At 38.5% G+C, this 21,518-nt stretch overlaps 1 protein-coding gene across 3 annotated transcripts in view; it reads left to right on the top strand.

Moving 5' to 3' along the window:
• The window catches only part of LOC123671389 (hemicentin-1), a 482,600-nt gene that overhangs the window by 353,482 nt on the left and 107,600 nt on the right, over positions 1 to 21,518 (top strand). For all 3 annotated transcript variants that reach the window (XM_045605217.1, XM_045605219.1, XM_045605218.1), the window contains 2 exons: positions 972 to 1,116; positions 15,103 to 15,233. In XM_045605217.1, coding sequence (XP_045461173.1) covers positions 972 to 1,116; positions 15,103 to 15,233 — 276 coding nt within the window. The remainder of the gene's footprint in view (positions 1 to 971; positions 1,117 to 15,102; positions 15,234 to 21,518) is intronic.

Here is a 21,518-nt window from a genome sequence, read left to right as displayed (position 1 = left end):
GATGCTCTCTTGATCAATGAAAATGAAACAAAATGGAGAAGGCACTGCCCGCAGTCAGGACCTTTTGAGCACTGGTTCATTCCTACGCCAATTTTACCCTTTTCCCAGTTGTTCTTCTATTGTTATTCACGAATGTAATTGGTGTATGTTTATTCATTTTTTGTCGATATTCTGCTTGAATTTCTCATGGTTCTTATGATGCTACCGATATGAAATTTTAAACAAAGCATGAAATGGTTCACCCTTTTACCCAGAACCTCAATTCGATTGCATCTCTAATCACAGAAGTATTGGATATTTCTCTTCCGATAATCTTGTTGAATTACCTTGTTTTGTTTATTTGATCTGGTTGAAATTATTCAATCATATCAACATCTCAACTCCGTCGGTTTTTAAGTCACGGCAAAATTGACAATTTCATAATATAAGCTGTTTCAAAATTCAAAAAATATCCCCATAATTTTATAACTTATTTCCATAAAAGCGAGGAAGATTTTGGCAAATTTCTGTTATTCGTGAAGTAACATACCGAGATACGTGCTTGCGTTTGTCTATAGGACCAGAGGAAAGATTGATGTTAGAACAATGAAGGAAAAAATAACGAGTAATGGGTTCAGATGATACGATTAATTCAAGTTTTACTTCTTACAGAACGAACTGAAAAATATCACATAACAATACGTAAATGAGAAACAAAATACTTATTCCTTCTCCCCGAAATTGGATCTTGATTCCATATCCGCCGTCATCGGTAGCACGGTAGCTAGTTCCCCGTAAAAAGCGAATAAAAGAAGGAATGTGACCTCTTGAGGAATAAAAACATCCCAACCAATTTCGTTGACAAATATAATTTCGCCAATATTCTGCAAAAAACTGTCAACGTTCTCATAACCAAGAAGACGTGAGTTCATGGGCCGCTGTTTCTTTTTAGCGTATCATTTCTCGCTCTAATGCTTGCATCTATTTTCCAGACGTCCAACGACGGCAACACGACAACAAGCACGCTCTCCTTCGTTCCCAAAAAAGAAGATGATGGAAAGTATCTGTCTTGCAGGGCAGAGAACAAGGTGATGAATGCCGAGGGATTGGAAGACGGATGGCAGCTCGAGATACACTGTAAGTATTTGTTATTCATACACCTGTTTCCCGTAGCTGCGTTATTCGTGTTTCCCACTTCTCTCATTTTCGAAATACCTCTAATGAGATGCATTTTCCAACTCGCGATGGTGTATCCAATTCCACCTGAGGAGGGTACTCACTTTAATCGGATATTCTTCACTTATTCTTTCTCTTCACGATTTTTTTGTGCAACGAGGTGAATGCAATTAGAACTGAATGAGTGGAAATTCGAAGTCCGTTGTTTTAAACTAATAGTAGAGGATTTCCTGAACATCGATTCAAAAACTATATGGCGAATAATTTCGTTTTCTATTAGATGTAGTAAAAAAAAACATTATTTCCACTAGATGGCGTTGCAAAAATGAGATTTCGTACTACAAAAACTTTTTTGATAGTTTTGTGATTACTTGACTCATTACCCCTAATGAGATGCATTTTCCAACTCGGGATGGTGTATCCAATTCCACCTGAGGAGACTCCTCACTTTAATCGGATATTTCTCACTTAATCTTTCTCTTCACGATTTTTTTGTGCAACGAGGTTAATGCAATTAGAACTGAATGAGTGGAAATTCGAAGTCCGTTGTTTTAAGTTAATGGTAGAGGTTTTTCTGAACATGGCGAATTATTTTGTTTTCTATTAGGTATAGTTGAAAAAAACCATTATTTCCACTAGATGGCTTTGCAAAAATGAGATTTCGTACTACAAAAACTTTTTTGAAAGTTTTGTGATTACTTGACTCATTACCCCTAATGAGATGCATTTTCCAACTCGCGATGGTATCCAATTCCACCTGAGGAGGGTACTCACTTTAATCGGATATTTTTCACTTATTCTTTCTCTTCACGATTTTTTTGTGCAACGAGTTGAATGTAATTATAACTGAATGAGTTCGAAGTCCGTGGTTTTAAGTTAATGGTAGAGTATTTTCTAAACATGGCGAATAATTTTGTTTTCTATTAGGAGTAGTTAAAAAAAAAACATTATTTCCACTAGATGACGTTGCAAAAATTTCGTACTACAAAAGCTTTTTTGATAAATTTGTGATTACTTGACTCATTACTTCTAATGAGATGCATTTTCCAACTCACGAGGGTGTAATCGGATATTTTTCACTTTCCCTTTCTCTTCACGATTTTATTGTGCAACGAGGTGAATGCAATTAGAACTGAATGAGTGGAAATCCGAAGTCCGTTGTTTTAAGTTAATGGTAGAGGATTTTCTAAACATGGCGAATAATTTTGTTTCCTATGAGGTGTAGTTAAAAAAAACCATTGTTTCCACTAGATGGCGTTGCAAAAATGAGATTTCATACTACAAAAACTTTTTTGATAGTTTTGTGATTACTTGACTCATTACCTTTAATGAGATGCATTTTCCAACTTGCGAGGGTGTATCCAATTCTACCTGAGGAGGGTACTCACTTTAATCGGATATTTTTCACTTATTCCTTCTCTTCACGATTTTTTTGTGCAACGAGGTGAATGCAATTAGAACTGAATGAGTGGAAATTCGAAGTCCGTTGTTTTAAGTTAATGGTAGAGGATTTTCTAAACATGGCGAATGATTTTGTTTTCTATTATGTATAGTCAAAAAAAACATTATTTCCACTAGATAGCGTTGCAAAAATGAGATTTCGTTCTACAAAAACTTTTTTGATAGTTTTGTGATTACTTGACTCATTACCCCTATTGAGATGCTTTTTCCAACTCGCGAGGGTTTATCCAATTCTACCTGAGGAGGGTACTCACTTTAATGGGATATTTTTCACTTATACATTCTCTTCACGATTTATTTGTGCAACGAGGTGAATGTAATTATAACTGAATGAGTGGAAATTCGAAGTCCGTTGTTTTAAGTTAATAGTAGAGGAATTTCTAAACATGACGAATAATTTTGTTTTCTATTAGAAGTAGTTAAAAAACAAACATTATTTCCACTAGATGGCGTTACAAAAATGAGATTTCGTACTACAAAAACTTTTTTGATAGTTTTGTGATTACTTGACTCATTACTTCTAATGAGATGCATTTTCCAACTCGCGAGGGTGTAATCGGATATTTTTCACTTACTCTTTCTGTTCACGATTTTATTGTGCAACGAGGTGAATGTAATTAGAATTGAATGAGTGGAAATTCTAAGTCCGTTGTTTCAAGTTGATAGTAGAGGATGTTGTAAACATCGTTTCAAAATTCACATGATGAATAATTTTGTTCTATATTAGGTATAGTGAAAAGAAATCCATTATTTTTTCAATAGATGGCTTTAGTAATCTGTATCTCGGGTTTCAGTGAAAAACATCAGAAAGATGAGATTTCCTACTATAAAAAATTTTTGTGACAGTTTTGTGATGAGTTCACTCAGTTCAATTTGTGCGTGCATCTAAAATGTACATCAGCAAAGAGAAAATACGCTATATTTCGAAGTTTTTCTTCGATAAAGGATTTGGATGTCAAAGATGCATAACGCAGGGGAAGGCCAATTGCAAAAAAAGTCGACAAAAACATAGATATTGTCGAGTCCAACCATCAAGTAAGCACTGTTCAGATTTTCGAAAAGATAATGATTGCACAAAAATCGTTTGGAACCATTAGCTTTAGGCTGGAAGAATCTCGATATTTGGGTGCCATATGTTCTTTCGCTAGAAACTAAGTGGGCCGAATTTCCATCTGCGAATCGCTGCTAAATTGAAACAAAATCGTGCCATTTTCGGGGTGGTTGGTGACTGATGATGAAAAGTGGATCACCTACGACAACGTCAAGCGCAAACGGTCGAAACGCGGTGAGCCGGCGGAAACAGTAGCTACGCTAGGATTGACAACCAAGAAGGTCTTGCTGTGTGTTTGGTGGAATTGACAGGGAATTATCTACTAAGAGCTGCCTCTTTACGTCACAACTGTTAACTCGGAATTGTAATGTCATCAATTGAACCGTTTGAAGGAAGCAATGGCCCAGAAGCGGACAGCTTTGGCCAATATGGGCGAAATTGTGTTTCATCAGGACAATGCCAGGATTGCCAGGCCGCACATATCGAAGTTCTTTTGTATTTACCTTTTAGTCTAGACCTAGCACCAAGTGATTACCATTTGTTTCTGTCCATGGTGAACAACTTTGCTGGTGAAAAATTCTCTTCAATGGAAGTTTGTGAAAATCGACCGTCTCAATTTTTTGCCAATAAGTATGAGTAGGCATAATGATATTACCTTCAAAATGTCAAATGGCAAGTTATAGAACAAGGCCTAAATCGGACCATTCTAAATATGGTAATTGAAGCCTTGTTCTTCATGCAAAAATATGTTTTTTTTTTTACACCTTATATCTTCCATATTTTTTTTTTATTTTGCGATGGATTTCGTATACTGTCAAGTTTCACCCCCTATTATGAAACGTCTCTATATCGCTAATATATCGAGGCGCCATTTTTTTTCTTCTTTTTGATGTTTGTTTCTTCTTCTCCATTAGTTGCGTATTTACACAATAAAATATATCTGAGATTTGTTCGAATGAGTATAGCTGTGCCACCATATGCAGTACCTTCAATATGGATCTCATTAATTTTTACGCGATTATTTATTATCAATTTGGCATTTATAGCCCGTATGTGAATAATGATTGTGTCGACGACAGAGAGTACAGATAGAGCCCTTTGTTATAACCTTCGGTTGATTAATTCGTTGATACAATTCTTTAATGTTCGAATTATTGAGCGTTGTGACTTATAATGGATATTCCAAGGGTTCCCCCTTATTCCCTTCCCTCAGGTACGCTACTGAAGTATTTTTGTAGAGTAGTTTTCTCGGAGAAATGGATTTCTTATATCAGCATCACATCTCTTCGAAGTATGCAGCTGAATCTGAAAGAAAAATAATGGAATTTCTTGATTGAATTCAATCATTCCAAAAATGAGTATTGAAAAATTTAATCATGTGCCTTCAACGTTTCATTATAAAATTTCATGTGAATGTAGTACTTGTGTTCATTCAATGATTCATCAATTCTGGAAGGTATTCATATTACTGTAATATATTTACATTGTTTCATTTTTATACTATTTGTTACAATTGGAACTGTAAATTTTATAATGGTATCTTTACCCTTACAATTTTATCCCTAATTGTATTGTTTCATTCGTATTTTTGTTGTTTCGTCTTCATTTTTTCTCTATATATGAAACATTTTGCATGTACCTTTCAATTGTAAACGGCTAATTACCTCAGTAAAATAACTCAATGAAGAAGCATGAATTCATTCTTGGATCTATGTTAATTATTATAGTGAACGTATATCCATTGTTACTTCGTTTCATGCAATAGGCATAGATAAAGCTCGCGATAGGCAGATAGAATATCATTCATTACTGAAAGCCTCCAAAACCCAATGAGATACTCCATCAATGAAAGGAGATATATTCAAGTTAGATAGCTCAATTAACTCTCCATATCATATTTAATTAGATGCCAATTTCGAATAGAAAATTAGTGATATTCACAGGCCTCTCCAAACAAGGTGGAATGTTACTTGCTTTGTATACCCAAAACAGCTATACATATTCATTAGGTACTATTCCCACATCAAATCACGTATACGCAAAATACCATACTTCGTTGTGTATTTGGAATAGGGATTCCATTCAGGCGTATTCTACCTATGCTCTAATCAAGCTAGTAGGGTGTTTCGGAATTATGCCGTTAATTATTAAACTGTTCTGATCATGAGATCTGTTTGACATTTTTCCGTTTCCATTTTCCCAATTTGTGTTACTGAAATGGATTCGTGGTATAGAAAGGTCCAGCGGCATACATCTCACGGTTGTGTCATCAATTTAGTGGAAATATGTTTCAAATTTCACATTGATCACATAGGTACTATCGTGCTCTACGCAATTACTGTTTGCGCTATAGTAGACAGGAATATTTATTTTTTTCATCGACACATCTGCAAAAACTTTACTTGAACATAAAAATTTTTCAATAGAATATACTCAATCAATAGATTTTCTAATAGAATATACAATTAGTTTCATGCTCCAAGTGATTACTGTTTGCGCTATAGTAGTAAGAAATATTCAATTTTTTTATCGACACATCTGAAACAATACTGCACAATCACTATACTCCAATGATTGGTTCTATAATAGAAAAGATATCATTATAATCTAATCTTGAAACCTGTCATCATTCTTCTTGAAAAATATTTCTACATGAAATTTCTTTTTATCAATTGCCTCTTATCTATCAAAACATTTTGTAGAAACATACAAAAACTAAAGACAATGTCATTTTCGAAAAAGGTTTCAAACTACATCATTTCAACAAGTGCATGTACACACTGTTATTATTATTATTATTATTTGAACTGGGGTCGTTTTGGTTCGGTAAGCCTTCCGGGAACAGCGTCCATGTGGATCTTTTGTTCTCCACCCTACTCATTCATGGAAACCCAAGGAGGTCGTCAATGACGTTAATGAAACTGACAACCTCCTTAGGGGTCTTGGCCGTTACCTCTCTGGTATCCAGGACCGGCTTACCCATGTGAATGGTTCTTAAGCCAGCCAGATCCGGACACTTGCATACCATGTGTTCGGCTGTTTCTGCTTCTGGTCCATAGAGCCTGCAAATCTCGTCTGCTGAATTTCCCATACGGTACAAATGATGTTTGTACCGATAGTGCCCCGTCAGCAGACCCACCATCACCCGAAGCTCGGCTCGTGACAGCTTCAAGAGCTTTTTGGCGTAGGTAGGTGAAATCGTCACGAATTTCTTTGCCTGAACAAGTCTAGGAGTGTTAGTCCAGTGGATTATTCTGTTGCTCAACTCCCATAGCTTGATCGCAGCTTCAAATTGATCTTTTCCTATCCCACAGAAAGACTCAGGTCCAGCAGGTGTTAACCTTGATGCACTTTTTGCAAGTTCATCAGCTTTTTCATTTCCTTCAACCGCACAGTGCCCATAGTAGAGTCACTTTATTGCCTCTGGCCAGTTGCTTTATGGTGTTACGACACCCCCAAGTCAGCAGAGACCCCTGGCAACACGATTCCGGGGATCTCAGCGTGGTTTGGCTGTCCGTGGTGATGTAGATATGCGCCCCTTTGACGTTCATTTTGAGACACTCCTGAGCGCATACATACACAGCCAGTATCTCGGTCTGTAGAATCAAGGGCTCACTTCCCAGGGCTTTAAAGATCCTCAGTTTAGGTCCATATATCCCAATGCCAGTGCCCTTCTCTGATTTTGATCCATCGGTGAACCATATGGAAGACTTTTTGTCCAAACGATTTACGAAACTTATTGTACTATGACGGTCCTTTATAACCGTTTCAAAGATGTACACTCTGTTACTCGCCATTAGTTTGAAAAATATATGATGTGGAATATATATATATATATATATATATATATATATATATATATATCAACAATTTTAATTCCCAATATACAACAATAGTTATAAGTTATAAGGGGTGTGGGAAAATTGATAAGTGTTATAATGTCACTCTTCTTTATTTCATTTAGTCGACGTTTCGATCCCGATGGGGACCTTCTTCAGGACTCTACAATAGCAATAAAAAACAGTCAAAATAAGGCAATCACAAAACATGTAAAAATAGTACATACCGAAATACAGAGTTGTAAAGATCTTATTTGAACACAAATCAATAGCTCTCAAGAAAGCAACTAACAAGAACATCAACAACTTCAGCGAAAAAAGATCTGATACTTCGTTAGTAAAGGAGTAGAAATCAATTATAATAAGTAAATAAGGTAAACAGAATAATCATCAAAATGAGAGGTTGTCAAAAATGTTGTCAACCAGACTTGCCACAGAATACACGCACATGACAGATGAAACATAGAGTAGCATTAAATCACATTGGTCGCAGTAATTCACTCTCACTGAACTCAGAACAAATGCGACTTTTTTGAAAGATTCCATGAACCGAAACCAATCCCCTCTCACAGAAATGGCCTAGAACACAGAATTCATTTTCACGTTATCCCTACGACTGCTGAACTTGTTGAAATTCTTTCTGTATGTGATCCTTCCAATTCTCTCCCACAGAACCGGTCATAATGAATCAAATAAGAATAGATGGAGCTGATATTATTTACATCCCTTCTGTAGTTCATCGAACAGGTTTGACGTTTAATATGATACATCTCTAAGAAACATCTTTTTCTTCCACTAACTTCAATTTCTAGGATTTTGGTGGAATCATAATTCATTGGATGATCTTTGTCCCGGGTATGGTCTGCTAGGGCACAAATCTTACTTGAATTCTTGATGTCGCTTTTGTGTTGAGCAATCCTTCTCTTCAGAAGCTGAGACGTCTGACCAATGTACACCTCACTGCATATTGAACAAGGAATACAATATACCACACCACTCATGTTATCAACAGTCATCCTATCTTTCACTCGACTATATAATCTGTCAATTTTAAAATAAGATTTCTGAATCAGCATAGTTTCTGTGGTCTTTAAGAGGTTAATTAATGCGTTTGTCATACCATTAATTAGGGGAATAGACAAGTAAAGAATTCTACCCGTGTTCTCAGTGTCCACAGTGGTGGATGCGCTCCTCTCTCCATTCGTTGGCCTTGTCGAAGGAGTGGTATTATAAATCAATCTGGACAATAACCTTTTTGGGTATCCATTCTCTAGCATCAACTGCATCAACAACCTCAGATTCTGCCGCCTTAGACTTGGATGGGCAACCTTTTCTATACGATTCTTCAATCCTAAAATCATGTTTACCTTTTGTCCATGTGAATGATTAGAAAAATAGTGTATGTATCTCCCTGAACTTGTTGGTTTTCGGTACCAATCCAGAATCAGCCCATTTTCCAGTGTTCGAATCACCCTTGTATCCAGGAATGGGACTCCATTCGCTGTTTCTTCCTCCAAAGTAAACTGTATACTTTCATGTTCACTGTTAAACTTGTCTAGAACGAAAGCAACCTGGTCTTTAGGTACAGCACATATTAGATCATCAACATATTTCTTGATGAAAGGAATGTGAAAAGGAATACTAACAAGAATGCGGTCCAGAAGGAAATCCATTACTAATTCAGCAATGGATGGACTGAAGTTGGAACCCATAGGGGAACCGAGCACCTGCTTGAAGAACCTACCATTAAAAAGAAAATAGTTTGAAGAAAACAGGAACTTGATGGCATGGATGAATTCTTCTTTTGGTAGACTTGTGTGGTTTCTGATAGTATCCCACTTATTCTCAACAGCTGAAACTGCCAACTCGACAGGAATGTTGGTGAAAAGAGATACAACGTCCAGGCTGATCAGGACATAATCAACAGGTAACTGGAAATCATTCACATACTGGGCAAAAGCAAAGGAATCTTCAATAAAATATCTACTTCTGGTAGAAGAAAGACATTTAGACAGGATGTCTGAAACAAAAACTGACAGTTTGGATGTGGGGGTGTTAACAGATGATATTATTGGTCTCAAGGCAAGAATGGGTTTGTGGATTTTTGGTAAACCGTAGAATCTAGCTGGAACTGAATTGTAAATGTACAGTGATTTACCTTGTATTTGTGTTATGTGGCCCTCACTGACCCATCGTTTAATCAATGCATTACATTTACCTTGTATTGTAACGGTTGGATCTCTGTTGGTAAGAAGTTGGTAATATTGTACATTAAGTAAAATTTCGTTGGAGAGCTCTATGTACTGATCCTTATCCATCAAAACCGTAACATTGCCTTTATCAGCCCGTAACACAAGCAATTCTTGATGTTCACTTAGGTATCTCTTACAGTGGTAAAATTCTCTCTGGAAAATATTATTAGTCCTTTTTCCAGGTTTGATGTAGTTTGTGATAATATTAACAGCTTGGGAACGTTTGATGTTCTTTCCCTCATCTGACAGTCTATCATTAAGATCAATAATGCCCTCCACATCTGACAACAGCCTCGACATGGACACCTCCCTTAAAGGAATATCAATGCCGAATTTGGGGCCCAGTGCTAGAAATTTCAATATTCTATCTGGTACAATAACAGTACTAACATTCTTAATCCACCTTTCCTGTGGTTCTACTCTCTTTAAAAGTTCATCTGACAGAGCTCTCACCTTCATCAGATTTCTCTCCCTAATAGTAGCAAATTCTCTTCTGTACCTTCTGGACTGGTAAGTTTCAAAACGACTTAGCATCTCTGGTGGAAGCAACCCCTCCAAGATCTGCCACAACCTGGAAGAATCACACTCCATTCTTCCTATCCTGCTCACAGTCACAGTGATCTCAAATTGAAGAACGAGACGTCTTGATTTCTCCAACATAGCCTGAACCTGTCTGGACGAACCTGAATCACTTGCTGAGCTGAACAAATAATTCATATTGTTGGAAATATGTTTGGGAAGTAAACCCTGTCTTTTGCATTCCAAAAGGAACACTCTTCGGTTTCTATAAGATGCCAGTTTCATATTATATGACGACCATGACTTCAACGCTTCATATGCTACTCTTCCATAGTTGTTTCTCACTTCTGCATAAAACCCCATGCTTAAATATCAACAATTTTAATTCCCAATATACAACAATAGTTATAAGTTATAAGGGGTGTGGGAAAATTGATAAGTGTTATAATGTCACTCTTCTTTATTTCATTTAGTCGACGTTTCGATCCCGATGGGGACCTTCTTCAGGACTCTACAATAGCAATAAAAAACAGTCAAAATAAGGCAATCACAAAACATGTAAAAATAGTACATACCGAAATACAGAGTTGTAAAGATCTTATTTGAACACAAATCAATAGCTCTCAAGAAAGCAACTAACAAGAACATCAACAACTTCAGCGAAAAAAGATCTGATACTTCGTTAGTAAAGGAGTAGAAATCAATTATAATAAGTAAATAAGGTAAACAGAATAATCATCAAAATGAGAGGTTGTCAAAAATGTTGTCAACCAGACTTGCCACAGAATACACGCACATGACAGATGAAACATAGAGTAGCATTAAATCACATTGGTCGCAGTAATTCACTCTCACTGAACTCAGAACAAATGCGACTTTTTTGAAAGATTCCATGAACCGAAACCAATCCCCTCTCACAGAAATGGCCTAGAACACAGAATTCATTTTCACGTTATCCCTACGACTGCTGAACTTGTTGAAATTCTTTCTGTATGTGATCCTTCCAATTCTCTCCCACAGAACCGGTCATAATGAATCAAATAAGAATAGATGGAGCTGATATTATTTACATCCCTTCTGTAGTTCATCGAACAGGTTTGACGTTTAATATGATACATCTCTAAGAAACATCTTTTTCTTCCACTAACTTCAATTTCTAGGATTTTGGTGGAATCATAATTCATTGGATGATCTTTGTCCCGGGTATGGTCTGCTAGGGCACAAATCTTACTTGAATTCTTGATGTCGCTTTTGTGTTGAGCAATCCTTCTCTTCAGAAGCTGAGACGTCTGACCAATGTACACCTCACTGCATATTGAACAAGGAATACAATATACCACACCACTCATGTTATCAACAGTCATCCTATCTTTCACTCGACTATATAATCTGTCAATTTTAAAATAAGATTTCTGAATCAGCATAGTTTCTGTGGTCTTTAAGAGGTTAATTAATGCGTTTGTCATACCATTAATTAGGGGAATAGACAAGTAAAGAATTCTACCCGTGTTCTCAGTGTCCACAGTGGTGGATGCGCTCCTCTCTCCATTCGTTGGCCTTGTCGAAGGAGTGGTATTATAAATCAATCTGGACAATAACCTTTTTGGGTATCCATTCTCTAGCATCAACTGCATCAACAACCTCAGATTCTGCCGCCTTAGACTTGGATGGGCAACCTTTTCTATACGATTCTTCAATCCTAAAATCATGTTTACCTTTTGTCCATGTGAATGATTAGAAAAATAGTGTATGTATCTCCCTGAACTTGTTGGTTTTCGGTACCAATCCAGAATCAGCCTATTTTCCAGTGTTCGAATCACCCTTGTATCCAGGAATGGGACTCCATTCGCTGTTTCTTCCTCCAAAGTAAACTGTATACTTTCATGTTCACTGTTAAACTTGTCTAGAACGAAAGCAACCTGGTCTTTAGGTACAGCACATATTAGATCATCAACATATTTCTTGATGAAAGGAATGTGAAAAGGAATACTAACAAGAATGCGGTCCAGAAGGAAATCCATTACTAATTCAGCAATGGATGGACTGAAGTTGGAACCCATAGGGGAACCGAGCACCTGCTTGAAGAACCTACCATTAAAAAGAAAATAGTTTGAAGAAAACAGGAACTTGATGGCATGGATGAATTCTTCTTTTGGTAGACTTGTGTGGTTTCTGATAGTATCCCACTTATTCTCAACAGCTGAAACTGCCAACTCGACAGGAATGTTGGTGAAAAGAGATACAACGTCCAGGCTGATCAGGACATAATCAACAGGTAACTGGAAATCATTCACATACTGGGCAAAAGCAAAGGAATCTTCAATAAAATATCTACTTCTGGTAGAAGAAAGACATTTAGACAGGATGTCTGAAACAAAAACTGACAGTTTGGATGTGGGGGTGTTAACAGATGATATTATTGGTCTCAAGGCAAGAATGGGTTTGTGGATTTTTGGTAAACCGTAGAATCTAGCTGGAACTGAATTGTAAATGTACAGTGATTTACCTTGTATTTGTGTTATGTGGCCCTCACTGACCCATCGTTTAATCAATGCATTACATTTACCTTGTATTGTAACGGTTGGATCTCTGTTGGTAAGAAGTTGGTAATATTGTACATTAAGTAAAATTTCGTTGGAGAGCTCTATGTACTGATCCTTATCCATCAAAACCGTAACATTGCCTTTATCAGCCCGTAACACAAGCAATTCTTGATGTTCACTTAGGTATCTCTTACAGTGGTAAAATTCTCTCTGGAAAATATTATTAGTCCTTTTTCCAGGTTTGATGTAGTTTGTGATAATATTAACAGCTTGGGAACGTTTGATGTTCTTTCCCTCATCTGACAGTCTATCATTAAGATCAATAATGCCCTCCACATCTGACAACAGCCTCGACATGGACACCTCCCTTAAAGGAATATCAATGCCGAATTTGGGGCCCAGTGCTAGAAATTTCAATATTCTATCTGGTACAATAACAGTACTAACATTCTTAATCCACCTTTCCTGTGGTTCTACTCTCTTTAAAAGTTCATCTGACAGAGCTCTCACCTTCATCAGATTTCTCTCCCTAATAGTAGCAAATTCTCTTCTGTACCTTCTGGACTGGTAAGTTTCAAAACGACTTAGCATCTCTGGTGGAAGCAACCCCTCCAAGATCTGCCACAACCTGGAAGAATCACACTCCATTCTTCCTATCCTGCTCACAGTCACAGTGATCTCAAATTGAAGAACGAGACGTCTTGATTTCTCCAACATAGCCTGAACCTGTCTGGACGAACCTGAATCACTTGCTGAGCTGAACAAATAATTCATATTGTTGGAAATATGTTTGGGAAGTAAACCCTGTCTTTTGCATTCCAAAAGGAACACTCTTCGGTTTCTATAAGATGCCAGTTTCATATTATATGACGACCATGACTTCAACGCTTCATATGCTACTCTTCCATAGTTGTTTCTCACTTCTGCATAAAACCCCATGCTTAAATATCAACAATTTTAATTCCCAATATACAACAATAGTTATAAGTTATAAGGGGTGTGGGAAAATTGATAAGTGTTATAATGTCACTCTTCTTTATTTCATTTAGTCGACGTTTCGATCCCGATGGGGACCTTCTTCAGGACTCTACAATAGCAATAAAAAACAGTCAAAATAAGGCAATCACAAAACATGTAAAAATAGTACATACCGAAATACAGAGTTGTAAAGATCTTATTTGAACACAAATCAATAGCTCTCAAGAAAGCAACTAACAAGAACATCAACAACTTCAGCGAAAAAAGATCTGATACTTCGTTAGTAAAGGAGTAGAAATCAATTATAATAAGTAAATAAGGTAAACAGAATAATCATCAAAATGAGAGGTTGTCAAAAATGTTGTCAACCAGACTTGCCACAGAATACACGCACATGACAGATGAAACATAGAGTTTTTTATTGCTATTGTAGAGTCCTGAAGAAGGTCCCCATCGGGATCGAAACGTCGACTAAATGAAATAAAGAAGAGTGACATTATAACACTTATCAATTTTCCCACACCCCTTATAACTTATAACTATTGTTATATATATATATATATATATATATATATATTCCTCTTAGTATTTCTGTTTCAGTATTATTCTCGATTGTATCGTTTTATTTCGGTAGGTGGAGTTTAGATCAAAGGAACCAACGCATTCGCCATTTTGTTTCATTGAATACTCTCGGAAGTAACTTGAACAGAGTGTACCAAATTTGATGCTCATTGAAAGCATCTCGAGAACTATTACACAAAAATTCTTCAAGGACTCTCGAACTATTTTTCCGAAATAACGAGATATCAGATCATTGTTATATTGATTCGTACTCGTGTTGCTGTCATACAGTTTTTTCATCTAGAAACCATTTGTAATTGAAAATTGAGTATTTATGATTGGTGGAAATTAAGACGAGGGGGTATTCGCTGAAAAACCAACTTGTTGGTTTTCGCACTCACTCACTCAAAATGGGAGGAGTGAAATAGTCATTATTATATACGCGAAAAATATATATATTCCAAAAGAGAAATCACGAGGACTGAACAATATTTCATCCAATAATCAAATAAAAATGTTTCTGGTTATAAATTTTGAATTCAAACTGCTGTTGTCCCTTCTTTTTAAATCCATCATTAGTCAGGGTCAGTACCCCAGCCATTCAAAAACTCTCGGCACAGTAATTTCCCAGATTTTTCTCTTATTCAATCAACGCACGTTGTAATTCTGAATCAGTTCCGCTACACCTCCACTGTAGGTATACCCGGATAAGTTGTGTGTTTATATTTTGTATTCTGTTCCAGATACTCCCGAGGCGCAGATAATTCTCGGAGCCTCGCTGAACCCGGACGCGATCCGAGAGGGTTCCGATGTCTACTTCGACTGCATCGTCAATGCTCACCCACCTGTCTACAAAGTGGAGTGGCGTCACAATGTGAGTAAAGCAGTAATTTGTCTTCATTAATTGGAGGTTTGTTACCGTTAACTGTAATTTATTATCCGCCCCTCCTGTCTCCGCCGCCTATCGAACGGTGGATAGCCAACGTTATCTATGCAGATCGAAGGATGAATCATGTGATTTAGGTACGGTGTTTTGTCGTGGAATTGAAATAACGAATGATGGAGGTTTGGAATGAAAGTGAAATGGGCTATGCGAATTTTGAATGAGGAAGGGTTTTGGTTGTACAATCATTTAGAAGATGAGCCAATACATCATTGCTATAAGTAGTTTGTTTTATAATCGATGATTCCTACTTTTACAATATTTCTCCTACAACTGCTATGAAAAGTAGCGTATTCTTCATAGCTTACTCAATTTCAAGACTAAATATTGCTCATACTGTGGGAAATATTTTTTTTCACGGCACTTTGCCCACACCTCGCTTGGTAGACCTATGAAATTGGGCTTTTGAGTCGTTTCTATGAAAACGCAATAAATTAGCAAATACTGTCAACGAAAGCCATTTTGATTTGAATCATGTCCATTACTTGAATCATTGAAATTTGTGCTGTTGTAGGAAAAGTATAGTGCCGCACACACTATACTTTTCCTACAACTGCACAAATTTCGATAATTCAAGTAATGGACATGATTCAAATCAAAATAGCCTTCGTTGACAGTATTTGCTAATTTATTGCGTTTTCATAGAAACGACTCAAAAGCCCAATTTCATTGGTATTCATTGGTAAGCTATGAAGCTTACTCAATTTCGAGACTATGTGTTGCTCATACTGTGAGAAATATTTTTTTTCACGGCACTTTGCCCACACCTCGCTTGGTAGACCAATGAAATTGGGCTTCTGAGTCGTATCTATGAAAACGCAATAAATTGGCAAATACGGTCGAAGAAGGCCATTTTGATTTGAATCATGTCCATTACTTGAATCATTGAAATTTGTGCTGTTGTAGGAAAAGTATAGTGCCGCACACACACTCCGCAAACAAACTCCGCAATCACACTCCGCAAACACACTCCGCAATCACACTCCGCAATCACACTCCGCAATCACACTCCGCAATCACACTCCGCAATCACACTCCGCAAACACACTCCGCAAACACACTCCGCAATCACACTCCGCAAACACACTCCGCAATCACACTCCGCAATCACACTCCGCAATCACACTCCGCAAACACACTCCGCAAACACACTCCGCAATCACACTCCGCAAACACACTCCGCAATCATACTCCGCAATCACACTCCGCAAACACACTCCGCAATCACACTCCGCAAACACACTCCGCAATCACACTCCGCAAACACACTCCGCAATCACACTCCGCAATCACACTCCGCAATCACACTCCGCAAACACACTCCGCAATCAAACTCCGCAAACACACTCCGCAATCACACTCCGCAATCACACTCCGCAAACACACTCCGCAATCACACTCCGCAATCACACTCCGCAATCACACTCCGCAATCACACTCCGCAATCACACTCCGCAATCACACTCCGCAAACACACTCCGCATACACACTCCGCAATCACACTCCGCAAACACACTCCGCAAACACACTCCGCAAACACACTCCGCATACACACTCCGCATACACACTCCGCAATCACACTCCGCAAACACACTCCGCAATCACACTCCGCAAACACACTCCGCAAACACACTCCGCAAACACACTCCGCAAACACACTCCGCAATCACACTCCGCAAACACACTCCGCAAACACACTCCGCAATCACACTCCGCAATCATACTCCGCAATCACACTCCACAAACACACTCCGCAAACACACTCCGCAAACACACTCCGCAAACACACTCCGCAATCACACTCCGCAATCACACTCCGCAAACATACTCCGCAATCAAACTCCGCAAACACACTCCGCAAACATACTCCGCAATCAAACTCCGCAAACACACTCCGCAATCACACTCCGCAAACACACTCCGCAATCACACTCCGCAATCACACTCCGCAAACACACTCCGCATACACACTCCGCAATCACATTCCGCAATCACACTCCGCAATCACACTCCGCAATCACACTCCGCAATCACACTCCGCAAACACACTCCGCATACACACTCCGCAATCACACTCCGCAAACACACTCCGCAATCACACTCCGCAAACACACTCCGCAATCACACTCCGCAAACACACTATACTTTTCCTACAACTGCACAAATTTCGATAATTCGAGTAATGGACATGATTCAAATCAAAATAGCCTTCGTTGACAGTATTTATTGCGTTTTCATAGAAACGACTCAAAAGCCCAATTTCATTGGTATTCATTGGTAAGCTATGAAGCTTACTCAATTTCGAGACTATGTGTTGCTCATACTGTGGGAAATATTTTTTTTCACGGCACTTTGCCCACACCTCGCTTGGTAGACCAATGAAATTGGGCTTTTGAGTCGTTTCTATGAAAACGCAATAAATTGGCAAATACTGTCGAAGAAGGCCATTTTGATTTGAATCATGTCCATTACCTGAATTATTGAAATTTGTGCAGTTGTAGGAAAAGTATAGTGTGTTTGCGGCGTGTGTTTGCGGAGTGTGTTTGCGGAGTGTGATTGCGGAGTGTGTTTGCGGAGTGTGATTGCGGAGTGTGTATGCGGAGTGTGTTTGCGGAGTGTGATTGCGGAGTGTGATTGCGGAGTGTGATTGCGGAGTGTCCGCAATCACACTCCGCAAACACACTCCGCAAACACACTCCGCAAACACACTCCGCAATCACACTCCGCAATCACACTCCGCAATCACACTCCGCAATCACACTCCGCAAACACACTCCGCAATCAAACTCCGCAAACACACTCCGCAATCACACTCCGCAATCACACTCCGCAAACACACTCCGCAAACACACTCCGCAATCACACTCCGCAAACACACTCCGCAATCACACTCCGCAATCACACTCCGCAATCACACTCCGCAATCACACTCCGCAATCACACTCCGCAATCACACTCCGCAATCACACTCCGCAATCACACTCCGCAATCACACTCCGCAAACATACTCCGCAATCAAACTCCGCAAACACACTCCGCAATCACACTCCGCAAACACACTCCGCAAACACACTCCGCAAACACACTCCGCAATCACACTCCGCAAACACACTCCGCAATCACACTCCGCAAACATACTCCGCAATCACACTCCGCAAACACACTCCGCAAACACACTCCGCAATCACACTCCGCAAACACACTCCGCAAACACACTCCGCAATCACACTCCGCAATCACACTCCGCAATCACACTCCGCAAACACACTCCGCAAACACACTCCGCAATCACACTCCGCAAACACACTCCGCAAACACACTCCACAAACACACTCCGCAATCACACTCCGCAATCACACTCCGCAAACACACTCCGCAAACACACTCCGCAATCACACTCCGCAATCACACTCCGCAATCAAACTCCGCAAACACACTCCGCAATCACACTCCGCAAACACACTCCGCAATCATACTCCGCAATCACACTCCGCAAACACACTCCGCAATCACACTCCGCAATCACACTCCGCAATCACACTCCGCAAACACACTCCGCAAACACACTCCGCAAACATACTCCGCAATCACACTCCGCAAACACACTCCGCAAACACACTCCGCAAACACACTCCGCAATCACACTCCGCAATCACACTCCGCAATCACACTCCGCAAACACACTCCGCATACACACTCCGCAATCACACTCCGCAAACACACTCCGCAATCACACTCCGCAAACACACTCCGCAATCACACTCCGCAAACACACTATACTTTTCCTACAACTGCACAAATTTCGATAATTCAAGTAATGGACATGATTCAAATCAAAATAGCCTTCGTTGACAGTATTTGCTAATTTATTGCGTTTTCATAGAAACGACTCAAAAGCCCAATTTCATTGGTATTCATTGGTAAGCTATGAAGCTTACTCAATTTCGAGACTATGTGTTGCTCATACTGTGGGAAATATTTTTTTTCACGGCACTTTGCCCACACCTCGCTTGGTAGACCAATGAAATTGGGCTTTTGAGTCGTTTCTATGAAAACGCAATAAATTGGCAAATACTGTCGAAGAAGGCCATTTTGATTTGAATCATGTCCATTACCTGAATTATTGAAATTTGTGCAGTTGTAGGAAAAGTATAGTGTGTTTGCGGCGTGTGTTTGCGGAGTGTGTTTGCGGAGTGTGTTTGCGGCACTCGCCTTTCAGGCTCGTGCCACAAACTTCCACACTCGCAAGAAAAGTTGGACTTTTCCCACTTGTTGCACAATGTACTATTTCCTACAACTATTATGGAAAGTAGCGTATTCTTTACAGCTTACTCAATTTCAAAACTATGTATTACTCATACTGTGGGAAATATTATTCCCCACGGCACTTTGCCCACACCCCGCTTGGTAGAAAAATGAAATTGGGCTTTTGAGTCGTTTCTATGTAAATGCAATAAATTAGCACATACTGTCAACGAAGGCCATTCTGATTTGAATCAAGTCCATTACTTGAATTATTGAAATTTGTGCAGTTGTCGGAAAAGTGTAGTGTGCAACATGTGGAGAAAGTCCTTTTCTCGCTCGTGTGTAGGATCCCGAATATTTAAACTGTAGATAATGTACATGACGTACAACTTTGCTTCCGCGAAATTTTCGAGCCTTTATTGTAAAAAAAAACTGATTATACATTCATGATTCAAAGTATTATTTATCGCTGGCCACTACTTTCCCCCTTCTTTTGTGCAGCGTACCAATCCCGCGTTGAAAAAACTGTACTGGTCAGTCAGACCGTGTGGCATTGATCGAAGCAAGTAATAGTCCAAGGGAGCAACGTCTGGAGGATACAGCGGATGGGGTAGGACTTCCCATTTCATTGTTCCCAAGTATGTCTTAACCACTTTCGCAACATGGGGTCCAGCATTGTCATGCTGTGAAATAACTTCATAACGTCTCTCATTGTATTGCGGCCTTTTTTCTTTCAATGCTCGGCACGAACGCATTAACTGCGTTCGAAAACGATTGCCTGTGATTGTTTCAGTTTATCAACGCATAATACACTACTCCGAGCTTTTGAGTCGTTTCTATGAAAACGCAATAAACTAGTGTGATGTACCCAGCTAGGGTAGGTTCGGTCAATCGTTATACAGTTGAAGGAATGGTTAATTAATACTCTCCAGACTCATCAAAGGGTATTTATTTCTTACTGCACACTGTACTGATCACAGATGAAAACTCACATGATGTAATTCAAGAATGTGAGCATCAAAATGAATGAATTACAGACTACTATTGAATAAGATCATTCTTACTACTTTATGTGTCTAGCGACTTGATATATATTGTATATTCACAACAACCTTGCGAGTTGATAAATACAACACGATCGACAAGGGTAAACATAGTAAATATATTTATATTTTAAGATGGTGTTTGGTTATACGGACCTTGTCGTCTCAAGTATGAAAATATACAGGTTCTTCATACTGATATATACTACACCTTCCCTCTTTGAGAGAAAAAAATTTTCTATACAAATATAAAAATTTTTTTTTTTTTGACTTATCTATAGCTTTATATCTATATATACATAATACGTTTCATAATCTCAATGGATCTTACATCTAAAAGGTTTAATACAGTATTTTCCTAATTAAAAATTACATCAGTCTCTTAATTCTAGCACTGTTCAGTAATTATTACTTGCTATGAGAAATACGGTTTCACTCTGTTCTTGTGTACTTCTTTGAGTTTGTTCTTGTCCGTTTTCACTATAATGTTCGGGTTTCGCACTTCAACTATTTCGTAGGGACCGTTAAATAGGGGGTCAAGTTTATTGTCAATGTTCTTATTATTCAAGAGCACCTTATCTCCTACTTTATAGTTTATTTCATTACATTTTTTGTCGAAAATCTCTTTTCTTTTCAATTTTGCCTTCACCAAGTTTTCTCTAGCATCATTCCATGCCGTTTGCAACCTATATTTTAGTTCAAGAGGATAGTTATCGAAATTGTAGATTGGATCTACTTGGCTGTTTAAATTTTGTGGAAATCTACTAGGTTTTCCGAAAACTAATTCGTAAGAAGTATAGAAATATATTTGCCTTAATTCTCTGTCTACGATTCGCGTTACATCTCTTATTATTTTAGTCTTGAGGGATGTTCCTAGAATTTCATTCTTATAATTTGTCAACATATTCAAAAAATTCTTTAATACTAG

This window comes from Harmonia axyridis, chromosome 1 (assembly GCF_914767665.1).
Source record: "Harmonia axyridis chromosome 1, icHarAxyr1.1, whole genome shotgun sequence".
Classification (NCBI taxonomy): Eukaryota; Metazoa; Arthropoda; class Insecta; order Coleoptera; family Coccinellidae; genus Harmonia; species Harmonia axyridis.
This window is presented reverse-complemented; position numbering and strand designations above follow the sequence as displayed.